Source organism: Podarcis cretensis (genome assembly GCF_951804945.1).
Source record: "Podarcis cretensis genome assembly, chromosome: 10".
NCBI classification, from domain to species: domain Eukaryota; kingdom Metazoa; phylum Chordata; class Lepidosauria; order Squamata; family Lacertidae; genus Podarcis; species Podarcis cretensis.
Genome location: NC_137179.1, coordinates 60,376,071 through 60,390,732, shown reverse-complemented (window position 1 = coordinate 60,390,732; position 14,662 = coordinate 60,376,071). Strand labels below are relative to the sequence as shown.

Below are 14,662 nucleotides of genomic sequence, written 5' to 3'. Positions count from 1 at the left end.
TGACACAGAAAGATGAATGGAAGGGGAAAACTTTCATTCTCCCCACCCCAGGCTGAAAGAAAATTCAAGAGGTGGCATGGGTTTATTGATTTAAATATTATGAAATGGGGGACCTGCTGGTCAAATGGACCAAATTGATCCAATCCAACAAATTGCATTTCAGTGGGCAGGCAGGCAATAGCTTTGTCAGACTCTTATAGGGAAATCACTCTCTTCCACACATACCAGATCCATGGTGTGTGCTACAGCCTTAAGATCTGGCTTCTCAGCTAAGGATCCAGAAAGAAAGAAACCTTCATTGTCAGATAAACCTTCATTTGGTCCCCACATGCATACCCAGGCCTTGTTCTTCAGTGTACACTGGTTACATCCAGTTAAAGGCGACTAAGGGGTTGCAGGGCTCATTTCGATTTCAGGCTGTGGGAGCCAGCATTTGTCCACAGACAGTGTTCCAGGTCATGTGGCCAGCATGACTAAACAGCTTCTTGCGCAATGGAACACTGTGGCGGAAACCAGAGCACACGAAAATGCCGTTTACTTTCCTGCCACAGCGGTACCTATTTATCTACTTGCACTGGCGTGCTTCCGAACTACTAGGTTGGCAGGAGCTGGGATAGAGCAACGGGAGCTCACTTTGTTGTGGGGATTCAAACCGCCAACCTTCTGATCGGCAAGCCCAAGAGGCTCAGTGGTTTAGACCACAGCGCCGCGCCAACCCAATATTGCCTCAGTCAACCTAGAGATTTTTTCTCCTTCTGCTTCCTCACCTGCCCAAACTCAATACCAAATTGGCAAGCAAAGTCACGCCTCTCTGCAAATGCCAATTAAATATTCCCAACAGGTTGGAGTAAGTTAAAAAGAAAGAGATTTTAAAGTTGAGTGGCCACCCAAAATTTCTCACTCAACCCTGTGAAACTAGCAGCTAGCCTATAGCTCAACCTGCATAAAGGGAGAGGGGCATTTCAAATCTGGAGAGAGTAAGGCAGGCATAGGCAAACTCAGCCCTCCAGATGTTTTGGGACTACAACTCCCATCATCCCTAGCTAACAGGGCCAGTGGTCAGGGATAATGGGAACTCCCAAAACATCTGGAGGACCGCATTTGCCTATGCCTGGAGTAAGGTCTGGAGGAGGCACCTCCTTAACTACTCATTCTCAAACATCATTCTATAGGCCAATTGTGGGCATGTGACCAACTCCCTCCCCACCTCCTTACTGGAGCAGCAGTGATCTCATGGCTCTTTCTCTCAGAAGGGGTAGAATCCCCACCAAATCCCCACATCCCCACCAAATTGCAGGATCAACATTGTCTCCCCTACCTAGTGCTTTTACTTCTGCTCCTAGCACTGTTGCTCCACCATTTCTTGACAATTGAGTAAAGCAAAGGATGAACATATTTTGGGGGTAAGGATTGCAGGGATTGCTTTGGGGTGACAGCAAGTGTTCACAGGAGTAAACAGGGTGGAAGCCATGAATTCTACTGTGGCTCAGATTTTTATCCAAGCCAGAGAAGCATTTGGAGATTTTGAAAACTCAACTCTCATTTAAAGTAGGATTATATGAGCCTTAAGAGTTTTGTCTCTGATCTGAGCTTGGCACCTCAAGTAACCTGGGGTTGTGAAAAAGAAAAAGAAAAGAATATTGAAGAAGCATGAAAGCAAGGTTAAAGGCAAATTTTACCATGTACAAGATTAAATTTTCAGGGGGAATACTTGGTTCTATCAGAAAGAATGCTTGATGAACAGGATAAAAGCAACCACTTTTGCAATTGCCTTATGTGTAACCATTTTCAGTGTCAATTTTAAAAGTATGACTTCTTCTGTTTACTTACTTGCAGGAGAATATTAGAAGCAGCAAAGAAAACCAATCAAACAGGACATTTTCTTTGGATCGGCTCAGACAGTTGGGGGTCTAAGATTGCACCTGTCTACCAGCAAGAGGAGATTGCAGAAGGCGCAGTCACCATTTTGCCCAAAAGAGCTTCCATTGATGGTAAGACAATCCCATCAACTCTGGTCTATGGAGTCCCCAAAAGACAATTTAGAGATCTCCTTGAGCTCAGTGCAGCAGGGAGTTAAAACTCCTTTATGGTATACTGATGGCAAGACTGAGAGAGACTTTTACTTACTTGTGCACTGTTTTTCCTTCAGCGGCATTATCCCTTGGTTCCCTTATGTATAATTACTGAGCCAAATAGTTTTTCAGACCAGTAGTGTGGAGCAGTCAATGTAGATTTCATTGCATTTCCAATGCAACCTCTGCAAAATACAAAGAAATTTCATTCCACAACTAGCTGTATTTGTAAATTTTGTTTCCCATAGGCTGTATGTGATATATGCCCAGTTTCCCCCCCACCACCATTCACATCGCCTTCTTGCAATGTCAGCCGTAACTCTTTTTGTGCTCTTTCACCACCCTCCAGGCCAATTTCCTTGTGTTATCTGATGAGCCTGTTGCTTATGGCTGGGAAGCAGACTATATCATCCTATTTACTTGCAGATTCTAAAACGGTGCTATAATGGGCAGAATTCCTGTAACTGATCTAAAAGCAAGAGTTGCAAAGAACGTGTCTTTTAATACCTTTAGAGTAGACAAGGACATTTTCCGTAGGGTAGCCACATGGGCTGAAGCTCTTCAAATGGATTTCATATGGGGACAGATCAAAGTGCTGTCACAGAATAAATGCTTTTGTCGTAAAAGATGCCATGTTTAATCTTGGGCATGTCTAGTTAAGAAAAGGGATTGTGTTGCATGTGATGGAAAGGGTCTCTGGTGAGACCTTGTTAGTCAGTTTACATCAGGAGTGGCTAATATGTGGCTCTCTAGATCAGTGTTTCCCAACCTTGCGCCTCCAGCTGTTTTTGGACTACAGTTCCCATCATCCCTTGCCACTGGTCTTGCTAGTCAGGGATGATGGGAGTTGTAGTTCAAAAACAGCTGGAGGCACAAGGTTGGGAAACATTGCTCTAGATGCTGGTGAAGTGCAGTTCCCATCACTCCAGCCAGTTTATTGGCTCCAGTCTATTACTGCTTCCAGCATCTGTATCCCCTCACCTGATTACAATGATGGGGAGAAATAGAGCTTTGTGTCATCGGCACATCAATAACACTGTTCTCCAAACCCCCATTGACCTGCCCATAGGCTGAGGAGAAGTCCCCTAATGCTTTTTATAGAACTGGCCTTGGAGGTAGGTATGAAGCTACCATACTCCCATGTCCCCAACTCCCAAAGTCAGTCCAGGAGGACAACATGGTGGAGGGTATGAAAAGCCAATGAGAGATCAAGCGGAATCAAGAAGGTTGCACTCCCCCCAGTTCTTCTTCCAACAGAGATCATCCATCAGGTTGACCAAGATTGCCTCAGTGCAAAAACCAAGCCTGGAGCTAGATTTAAATAGATCTAGGTAACATGTCTTCTCCAAGAATGCATGGAAGTCAACAACAACCACCCTCTTAAGGACCTTGTCCAAGAAAGGGGGCATTTGTTAATTTGGTCAGTAACCCTTCCTGAAAGGCATTAAGGTGGAACAACTTATGAATGTTCCCCAGATCAGGGATGCTGGTTTTTTTAAAAAAATATTCTTAATCATAATAACAATGATGATAATGGTAAATATTAAAAATTTATTATTTATAATACTTATGTTCATGTGCTACATGAATATGCACCAAGGAAGCTAAATGCAACTTAGGTTTCTCTGATCTTCACCAATGTACACTTTAGGTTAGAATCCTGAGCATACTTACTTAAGGAGTAAGACTCATTTTACTCAGTGGGAATTACTTCTGAAAAAACATGTACAGTGGTACCTTGGTTCTCAAACTTAATCTGTTCCGGAAGTCCGTTCCAAAACCGAAGCGTTCCAAAACCAAGGCTTGCTTTCCCATAGAAAGTAATGCAAAAAGGATTAATCCATTCCAGACTTTTAAAAGCAGCCCCTAAAACAGCAATTTAACATCAATTTTACTATCTAACAAGACCATTGATACATAAAAGGAAAGCAAGAATCAATGTACTGTACTATAAAATAAATAAGACAGTATTGTAGATGATAAAAAATAAAAATATTTCTTTTTCTTACCTGCACTGATGATAGTCATTGTTTGGATGGGGCGCTTTTATCCATTTCTGCAGTCACACAATCAATTAGTAGCTGAACTGGGTTCCACACAGTCACAAAAACAAATTAACTGAAAAAGCCACAAAAACAAAAACGCAAAATAAATAGTTAAAACAAAAGTGCCAAACTTAATCCGTTCTAGAAGTCCATTTGAATTCCGAAATTTTCGAAAACCAAGGTGTAGCTTCTGATTGGTGCGGGTGCCCTGGAAACAATACCTGACAACCGCATCGGACATTCTGCTTTCTGAAAAATGTTCCAAAACCAGAACACTTACTTCTGGGTTTTCAGTGTTTGAGAACTAAAGTGTTTGAGTACCAAGGCATTTGAGAACCAAGGTACCACTGTATAGGATTTTCTTTGCCTGACATACAATAGTTTTTTAAAAAGGGATTTAGGTATTTATTAAAATATTTTATGTGATATACATATGTGTGTATACAATTCAAAGCGAGCATTTCACTTTGCATAGTAAAATGTAATTTTAATGCCTGTTTTTGTATGTGTTTGTTTTTTCATCATAGGTTTCGATAGATATTTTAGAAGCCGAACTCTAGCAAATAACAGAAGGAATGTGTGGTTTGCAGAATTCTGGGAAGAAAACTTTGGATGCAAGTTGGGTTCTCATGGAAAGAGGAACAGCAATATAAAGAAATGCACAGGTAAATTTATGAATAGTCCTTGCTGCCTCTCTTGAGAGGACTTCGTTAAGAAATTGAAATTTGTTGAGCAGTTGAATAGTTCCCCAGGTCAGAACACACCTATTCTTAACCTGAATCATGCAATCTCACTTATATATTGGCAAGTTTTTTTAAAAAAATCCATTGACTGCTAATTAGATTTATAGAAGCAATTTGTGACTGATTTCATCATGTAACCCTATCTTGGAGTTCATTTCCAGTAGAGCTCAATCTCAAACTGTTGCCTGTAGTTGGTTATATATTTTTCCTAATTAGTTATATAGGGTAGATGGATTGGATGTGATTGTGGTCAACCAAAATATGTGAGTGAAATATTTTACTAACATTTCAGTCAAATCTTTTTCCTGTGATGATTAAGTACAACCTATGGCCAAAGGTATATTGCCACTTTTCTTTTTGGGCATTTCCTTTTGGGAAATTCTGCAGTGAAATATCTGTCAATATAAATAAAATTTAGTGTCTAGGATTTAATATATATATAAGGAATGTACTGATATGCAGGATTCATATGTGAGATTGAATTGCTTTAACTGGAAGTTTAATCAATCAAGTTTTTCTTTGATGATTAATGGGTTTCCAAGTTTAATTATTGATAGTGTTGAAGTTACTTTGTTTTGTTGCTGTGATATGGAGTGAAATAGAAAATATCGAAGATGCTTTGACCTAGAACTAAGTGATAAATGGTAATATGCATATTTATATTGTCAATTTATTGATTAATAGCTTAAGAAGTATGTGGCTAATCGATAAAAACTTAATCACTTGCCAATCTTAGTAAACTGTAATGTGTTGGAGTACATTTTCAGTAGATAAAATACTGGAGAACTATACATACTTTCAGTGGAAGATGTAAAGTGAGAGACTAGCAGAAGAGCTAGCTAGAATGCATGTTTTCATTTAGAATTATGTACGTTCGAGGACTAAGCTAAATATTGGTTTGCTTCTAGCTAATCAGTTGTATGCATATCAGTCACACTTGATTGTCTCAAGCATAATATATGATTTCCTTTTGTGAAAAATTTGAACCAGATTGTGTAGGTGGTACAGAAGGTTCAACTCCATTAAGATCAAGTCTGAGTTACTCACCTAACGCTGACCTGAATGACTTACTTTACGCTTTGGTTTAAATTTTTGTGCACAGAGATGCTCTCATTGAAACATCACCCAAAATGTTAATTAAAATTATTCCTTCATGCATATCCTTTTACTGAGAGGAAAGCAGCTTTATCTTTCTGTATGGTTAGCATTTTGTTTTAACTATTCTGCAAACCTAATCAGCCTTTAAATGCCTATAATGACTAACTGCAGCGTTAAAAATAGAGATGGAGAAGAGATTCCATGAGCCATCTAGAGCAAGTTCAGATTTGCCTAATTTGTGCAGGTCTTGAACAAGCCATAATATTTGTTTCACTGAGAGACATTTATGGTGCCTTAGAATAGATATAAAATCTATATTTGATGGATAGGAACTGCTTAGTTCAATTATCTGTTTTGGGTTCCCCTCTTAGGGATTTTTTTTTTTTTTGAGGTTGGTGGACAAGCAATAGTTAGCCCCCAGTTCCTTTAACGGAATCCCTTGCAGCAGCAGCATTAGAGGGGCAGGCACTCAACCTACCAAGGGCAGGCACTCAACCACTTCCCCTCAACCAACCAAACCATAAACCAATGCCTAACTGCAACCTTACAAGTTGTGACGATTTGCTACACAGTAGGCAAAAACCAAATGGCACCAGCCAATCAGCCAGATGGACAAAATTCCTACCGAGCCCCTGCCCCAAGAGCAGACGGCCCCTTAACAGGCATAGCAAGGTCAAGCGAACAACCCTAATTCTAGGGAGGGGGGGACAGGCAATCTGATGCACGGGTGAAAAGAGGAAGCCCTAGCCTCGTGCAAGGAGTTTTAGCATTTCTGGCTGTCAATCAACAAATGGCAACATTAACTTCTTCCCAACGACAAGGGAAGCCCAATCGCATCAGTGGCCAATGGTCAGTTAGCCCGCCCCACAACTTTGGAGTGTCCTTGCGGCCCCCACCACAACACGTGCTCTCCATGAAGGAGAACATGCTTTAGCAGAGGCATAGCACCCAAATCACAAGTAATAAGCCCCATTCAGGTCTTATGTTAAAACTCTAGCACTCTTATCATTACAAAATGACTTACGTGATGTATGGTCTCTTCTGCATTTAATTTCACACCGGAATAGTTGCTTAAACGATGGTGGCATGGCAGACAAATAAAGTAAAGACATCCCCCATACCTTTGTGATGATTTTGCTATCTATTGATGGTGCATTTTGCTGCTGGAGCTTTTGCTGCTGCTTGTTTTATAGGATATAATGTGGATTTTATTATAATACATTGTTCTTTTTTATTTTACGCCATGCTTTATGTTTTTAAATTTGGTAAGTCACTTGGAGACTCCTTGTGTGCCAACAGAGCCATTAATATAGCTGCTGCTGCTGCTGCTGCAAATATAATGCAGAGGGGACATCATGGGGTTGTGCCAAAGGAAGTAGTCATGGTACTGAATTTTTAGAAGGTGGCGATATACAAATGTAACTAGATCATCCTATTTTGAATAGCCACTCATTCCCTCATTCCTCCCCCCAAAAAAAACCCCAACTTATCCAATGGTGACAGGACCACATGAGTATCTCCCCTAAAGATGGCTTGGGTTTTTCAAATTTAAGTAAAGTTGGAAACTGTAAGCCTTAGCAGGTCTAATCCCCTTTTGGTTCACACTCTGCTTCCTGTTCTACCTACCACTTTGGAGGCAAATGATCACATGCAATAATAATAATAATAATAATAATAATAATAATAATTTATTAATTTATTATTTATACCCTGTTCATCTGACTGGGTTGCCCCAGCCACCCTGGGCAACCTCCAACATACAATAAAACATTAGCATTAAAAAGATTCCCTATACAGGGCTGCTTTCAGTTGTCTTCTAAAGGTTATGTAGTTACTCATCTCCTTGACATCTGATGGGAGGGCATTCCACAGAGTGGGTGCCACTACCGAGAAGGCCCTCTGTTTTCCCATCTTGGTGAGAAAACCCACAATTCTGTTTTGGGAAAGCATACTCGGTTCCTATGAAGTAGACATTCAAGCTAAGACAAAACACAACTTCCATGTCACCCTTCTTCTTCTTCTTTTAGTTGCTTCTTCTAATAAGAAAAATGCAATGAGAAGAAAGCAAAACATTTCAATTAACTATGTTGTATTTGTTCTATTTGTATTCACCGCAGGGAATCTGAGCCTCTGATTCTGTCAGCTAACCCATCCCTTTTAGATTTGTAGCTTTCCCCCACCACCATGTGATGAGTCATGCCCCAGTCCATGGGTGTTAGGAAGGCAGTTTATCTTCCCAGCTTAACAGTAATGCACTTACTCTGACAGAAGCTGCAGCCTGAATCCTATCAACCCCAGATCTATACGCTCACTTACAAAAGCAGAAGACACTTACTTTTCAAGTTGTTTGGAGCACTGTGAGTAAAGTCTAATTATACTGAGGTGGGAAACCTGTGTCTGTGCATACTGTTCCAGGTTCAGATGTCTGACTGCTGCTCCAGGCCAAAAGCCATAGGGATCAGGGGCCAAGTCTTCCTGGAAAGCATGTTTTCTATGCTTAGGGTCTTTGTGGGTGGTTGCGAAGGCTGGGGACAGTAGTCTGTCAAGCACAGTATGAAAATACAACACCTCCAGCACAGGTGTCAAGGAGCTGTCAAGTGAGCCAGATCAACCACAGGGCAGGCACACATGCAGGAGGCATGGAAGGCAGTTAGCTCTTTATTAACAGAAAATAACAACACTGCAAAGTCCTCTGCTCAGAATCCATCTGAGACATTGCTGAAACTGACCAGTAGCTCTGCCCTTTTCCCTTTAGCCTTCATTCTGGATCCCTCCCAAGCAGACGAAGTCTGCGTCCAGGGGATGAGCTCCTCCTCTGGGCCTGTCTGGTCCGTTGCTCAGAAATGTGCAGGACTGTCTTCGACTGGGGTGTCAGAGGGGGTGGCGAGCCATCAGTACTGGGACTGTGTTCCTGCTGGGTAGCAGGGCCAGTCTCTGACTCCTTTCTGTGTGAGTCTGCACTCACACTGTGACTCTCAGCCTCTAACCCTGTCCTGGAAGACCCTCCTTCTCCTGACCCCTCTTGATCGCTCAAACGCCTTGCTTCTAGTGCTTCCCAGCTCATCACTTCCACAAACTACTCTTCAGTGTCCCAGCACCAGGATCCGGGATCTAAGTCATCATCTTCTGTGCCCTCCCTGGGCAGTTCTTGGGCAGGAGGCATCTACCATCCTCCCTCATTCAGTCAATCCCTGACAAGTTTGCCACAGGTTTGGGTTATAAACAAAAGGTACTTTACTATGGGACACAGGTGGCGCTGTGGGTTAAACCACTGTGCTGCTTGGGCTTGCCAATCAAAAGGTTGGTGGTTCGAATCCCCATGACGGGGTGAGCTTCCGTTGTTCGGTCCCAGCTCCTGCCAACCTAGCAGTTCGAAAGCATGCCAGTGCAAGTAGATAAATAGGTACCGCTCTGGCGGGAAGGTAAATGGCGTTTCTGTGCGCTGCTCTGGTTTTGCCAGAAGCTGCTTAGTCATGCTGGCCACATGACTCAGAAAAACTGTCTGCAGAAGCGGACAAACGCTGGCTCCCTCGGCTTGTAAAGTGAGATGAGCTCTGCAACCCCAGAGTCGTTCACAACTGGACTTAATTGTCAGGGGTCCCTTTACCTTTACTTTACTATAGCTCAGTTCCAAATCATATGCATTAGGCCCTATTCAACCAACCTTCCTAACTATTTGGAAAAGTTAAAATGGGTCTATTACTTTCCACCTCTGGGACAGATACCTATGCTAAGATGGTAGTCATCCAAAAGTTTTGGGGTGAGGCTTTCCCCCTCTATTGCCACTGGACCTCTTGGGATTGCCATCATGCCTCAAAGCCAACCAACTGTAAGGGCATTGGGATATGATACATGAACAGGCACCAAAATCATGTAAGCCAAATGAGAACTTTATCCCCCTAAAAAAAGAGCTACCTTTACTTTGATAATTTACAGAAGAAGCTCTTAATTAGTGGCCTAAATTAGATTCCATTGGAGGGAGTTCACACATCATTAACTCAGACATCACACCATATTATACTTACGCTTCCTTAACCATAGTTTTTGAGCTATCTGTATGGAGCCAGTATATCATCAGAATGCACTATATAACCTATTCCTATATACAAGGAACTTAATAAAACAAACTTGGTTCCAGTGACATCACTGATTAGTTATGAATAAAACTAATTAATTAACTCTTGTCAAATGTTCTGAAAAACCCATGATGTATATAGTCAGATTTGTCACTGCTGTCTGTATGGATGATATGCCCTAGAAAAAGGCAAATTTGTCTCTTCAGTTCCGCTTCATTATTATAAAGAAAGCTAGTTTTACTCGCATCACATTTAAGTTACAGATTCAATTATGCAATAAATATGAGAGATATATCCCAGCAGCTTCCACTTTATAGTCTCCACTTTATAAATTTGTATATGATTTGCAAGATGTCAGTGTGTCCCCCAAATAAGCTGATTTAAGGGCAAGAAAATGACAAAAAAATAACAACAGGGAATGATGATTTGAGTTTCATTGCAGATCATTTTCTCTGACCTTAATAAAACATGGCTGTCCTTAATAATATTTACATTTTGCTAGGGATGTGTCTGCTGATTTAATTATGCTATAGATTTATTTTAAAAATTGACAAAAAGAAATGCCACAGATATCTCAGTACAACTGATTACATGCTGGCTGAGTTTCCAAGAGACAGTAGGAAGGATACTGAGTTTGTAAAGCCTTAAGTTTAGGTCCCAATATCCTTACAACTTAAGATATTTCCCCCTTTTTTGCCCTGTGGAATGGATAAGAATTGGGCATTCTCTAAGCAACAGGAAACTGACCCATGTCCAAGCCCACCTAAGGGACAAACAAAGCAGCATTGTAAATAACTGTAGTGATATTTATTGAGAGAAAAGTGGAAGTTATCCAGGGCCCATACAGGAAGTGTTGGTTAAACTCTATCATATCTTATATACCAGCCTTCCCCAACATGGTGCCCTCCCCAGTGCCTTGGACTATAACTATCATCCCTTTCAAGCATGGCCAAAGGTAAGGCATGATGGGAGTCCCAAATACCTGGAGGGTACCAAGATGAGGGGGCTGCTATTTACTATATATTAATGCCAAACAACAACGTCAATACTGTGGTGATCACACAGGGTCCCTGGACGTTTCACCGTCTATTGATCCCTGTGCCACCACTTGATTTCTCACTGCCGCCACCCAGGCCCTACCTGGTACAATACTGAGTCCAGTCAGGGTTAAATTGGAACATAAACTTCTGTTTATTTATTGCAGTTTAACAAGCGTGTGGTTTCATAAAAGGTATCGGTCAATTACAATCATAGGGTGCCTATCCAGACCTATAACTTCCGCTACCTGCTCTCACTCACTAAACCACCTCTCAGATATTTACTTGTCTTCCTAGCTCCTAACTGTTTCTGACTCAACTTATTTCACTACACTAACTCAACCTACCCACAGACTCTATCCTAATTCACTCCCACTCCAACCAACCACCCAACTCTCAACGAACTCCCCTGTCGCCCCTCCCAGAGCTGGTTTTATAGTCCCTCTGACTCCACCCTCTGGGTTCTGATTGGTTAACTTGTTTAACTAATTCACCTCCAGCACTCTCGTATGTTAACATCACAATAGAACAGATAATTAAACAATGGGTCTGTAGGCACTTAGAAAAGAATACTGTGATTACTATGACCCATCATGTGCTTCTCAAAAATAAATCATGCCTAATGAATCTCGTCTCTTTTTTTGATAGTTACAAGCATGGTAGATCAGGGGAATGCTGTGGATGTAGCGTATCTTGGTTTCAGTAAGGATTTTGACCAAAGTCCCTCATGATATTCTTGCGGAAAAGTTGGTAAAATATAGGCTGGATGACGGAACTGTTAGCTGTATATGTAGCTGATTGATTGACCCAACCCAAAGAGTGCTCAGTAATGGTTCCTCATCATCCTGGAAAAAAGTGACAAGTGGGGTGCTGCAAGGTTCTGTCTTGGGCCCCTTGTTGTTTAATGTTTTTTTATAAATGACTCAGATAAAGGAATTGAGGGGATGCTCATCACATTTTCAGATGACAGCAAACAGAGAGGGGTGCCTAATGCTGTAGAAGACAAAATCTAGATTCAAGAGATCCTTAACAGATTGAAGAACTGGGCCAAGGTTAACAAAATTAATTTCAATAGGGACAAATATAAGGTTCTGAACATAGGCAGGAAGAAACACCTGCACAAATATAAGATAGGGGGCACCTGGATTGCCAGTTGTTGTTTAGTTGTTTAGTCGTGTCCAACTCTTTGTGACCCCATGGACCAGAGCACGCCAGGCACTCCTGTCTTCCACTTCCTGCTGCAGTTTGGTCAAACTCATGCTGGTAGCTTCGAGAACACTATCCAGCCATCTCGTCCTCTGTCGTTCCCTTCTCCTAGTGCCCCCCATCTTTCCCAACATCATGGTCTTTTCCAGGGAGTCTTTTCTTCTCATGAGGTGGCCAAAGTATTGGAGCCTCAGCTTCAGGATCTGTCCTTCCAGTGCGCACTCAGGGCTGATTTCCTTAAGAATAGATAGGTTTGATCTTCTTGCAGTCCATGGGACTCTCCAGAGTCTCCTCCAGCACCATAATTCAAAAGCATCCATTCTTCGGCGATTAGCCTTCTTTATGATCCAGCTCTAACTGCCAGTAATACATGTGAAAAGGATATAGGGCTTTTAGTGGACTGCAAGCTTAACATAAGTCAACTGAGAGATGCAGCAGCAGCAAAAAAACCTATCCTGTTCTCAACTGCGTCAACAGAAGAAAACTAGATGCATGCTGGCATCCAGATTCTGTGCAGATTGAAGTTATTTTGGAAGACCAGTCAGTCATGTGAATACTCACCTTCAATCTGAAGTAGTTCAGTTGAGACAAAGGTGTTAGCATCACAGTGAGAACTGGGGCTCTGGTGAGAACAACTATGCTTAGGATAAAGAATCACCAACTGAATGGTTATATATGTCTAAGTATACCTGGTACAAGCAATACTTGTTTTTACCGCCCTCCTTTATACAGTACTACAGACTCCTACCCAGCACTGCTCAGGAATGCTAGGAAACAAAAAAAGAAAAGAAAAAACCAGTGCAGTTTTGAAATCAGTGGTTAAAACTATTGGAGTTTTGAAAAGTTCATTCCACCATCTTCATTCGAAATTGTGTCTTAAACATAGACCAAAACCTTCTCCTTAAGATCTGATTAAGATCAGAACAGTTTTTGAAAGGTCTAACCCTCTATCATGATTCAAAATGGTTTTCAATCATAACCAAACATAGATGAAAACCCGCTTTTTGATATTGGGAACAATTACGTTTACAAAATGTGGTTATGATATTTGAAGAGGTGTCCAAATGCATAGAGAACAAGTAACTTTCCAAAATATATAGTTGTTCTGTGGCTGCAACTTTGCATTTGATAACTTCTACTGAGCCACAAGCAGTTGCTTCTAAATAACTTTGTACAGGACTGCAGCCTGTTTCAAGATATCTTGTTCAGATTCAGTACCCTAAACATTAATGCTTGATAGATGTGACCTTTCCCACTTCCAATATTAGTCAAGGCAGGAGGGCACATTAATGGTTATTAGACAGATTGGTTTATTTATTCCCTGCAATAGTCATTTTTTCAGTGATGAGATAATCCCGGGAGGTAAACAAAATCATATTTTTGGTGGGAGGGGGCATTATTTGGTACACCTGTATAATAGAGGTATCCTGCCACTGAAACAAGAATTGCTGCTGTTTGAACCTCAGATGTTTTGTGTAGAGCAAAAATGCAATTTGATTCACTGCATGAAAAATGTGTGCTTTCTCTGTTAGTGGTGCTAGTAGAGTTTTGCTACTGCAGTTGTTGTTTCCAAGTCCAGATAGTTAAAAACCCATCTGATCCTTGCCCTCAAACTGCTGTTGTTTCACAATATGGAAGGGGCACACTCATTTTTCATATACAATATAAATGTGAATAAATCATGTTTCCATAGGCTTCCACTTGTTCATTCAAGGTTGCGTGGTTCCAGGGACGCTGACTTATAAAAAATATTGGGGGGGCCCATACCGGGGTCCTGCCCCGGGAAGTTTTCTAAGAGCCGCTCCCGGCCCGTTGCTGCTGCTGCCGCCCGCCTCGTGGCCCCCTCGCCAGCTGAGGGAGGGAGAGAGACCGAGAAGGAGAGAGATGCGTGGTGGGCAAGGCAAGTGCCCGCTGTGCCTCGCCTCCCACCACCCCTCGTGCCGGCCGCCCCCTCCCCTCCCTTCCCCGCGCGCTCGCTCGCTCGCACGCCCTCCTCACCCCAGCTCTTGGCCGTCGTTCGCCCCAGGAACTCGCCGCTGTTGGGGTTGTAGATGAACCTCCGCCACTTGGCCATAGACTGGCTGAAGGGCTTCTTCTCCTCCTTGGCCATAGGGAGAGAGAGAGAGAGAGAGAGAGAGAGAGAGAGAGGCTGGAAAGAGAGAGGGAGCTCGGCGGTTCGCGGGCGGCGGTTTTTCCCCTGCCGAAACAACAGCGGCTCCTCAGAACCGCTAAGTAACTCTCCCTCAGGCGCCCGGCGGGAGAGCAGAAGAGAGGAAAAGGAAAGAGGGGCTGGGCCAGTCGCACGCACCGAGCAAAACTACTCGCGCCGCCTCTTTTACTACCGTAATAATTATTTGTTTTAACTCATTACTGAATGTATTTTAA

The 14,662-nt window shown here is 42.2% G+C and overlaps 1 protein-coding gene across 4 annotated transcripts in view; it reads left to right on the top strand.

Annotated features, from left to right (window-relative positions):
- GRM8 (glutamate metabotropic receptor 8) overlaps positions 1–14,662 on the top strand; it is a 582,131-nt gene that overhangs the window by 299,394 nt on the left and 268,075 nt on the right. For all 4 annotated transcript variants that reach the window (XM_079994148.1, XM_079994147.1, XM_079994145.1 and 1 more), the window contains exons 5-6: positions 1,837–1,991; positions 4,645–4,782. In XM_079994148.1, the coding sequence (XP_079850274.1) occupies positions 1,837–1,991; positions 4,645–4,782 (293 nt within the window). The remainder of the gene's footprint in view (positions 1–1,836; positions 1,992–4,644; positions 4,783–14,662) is intronic.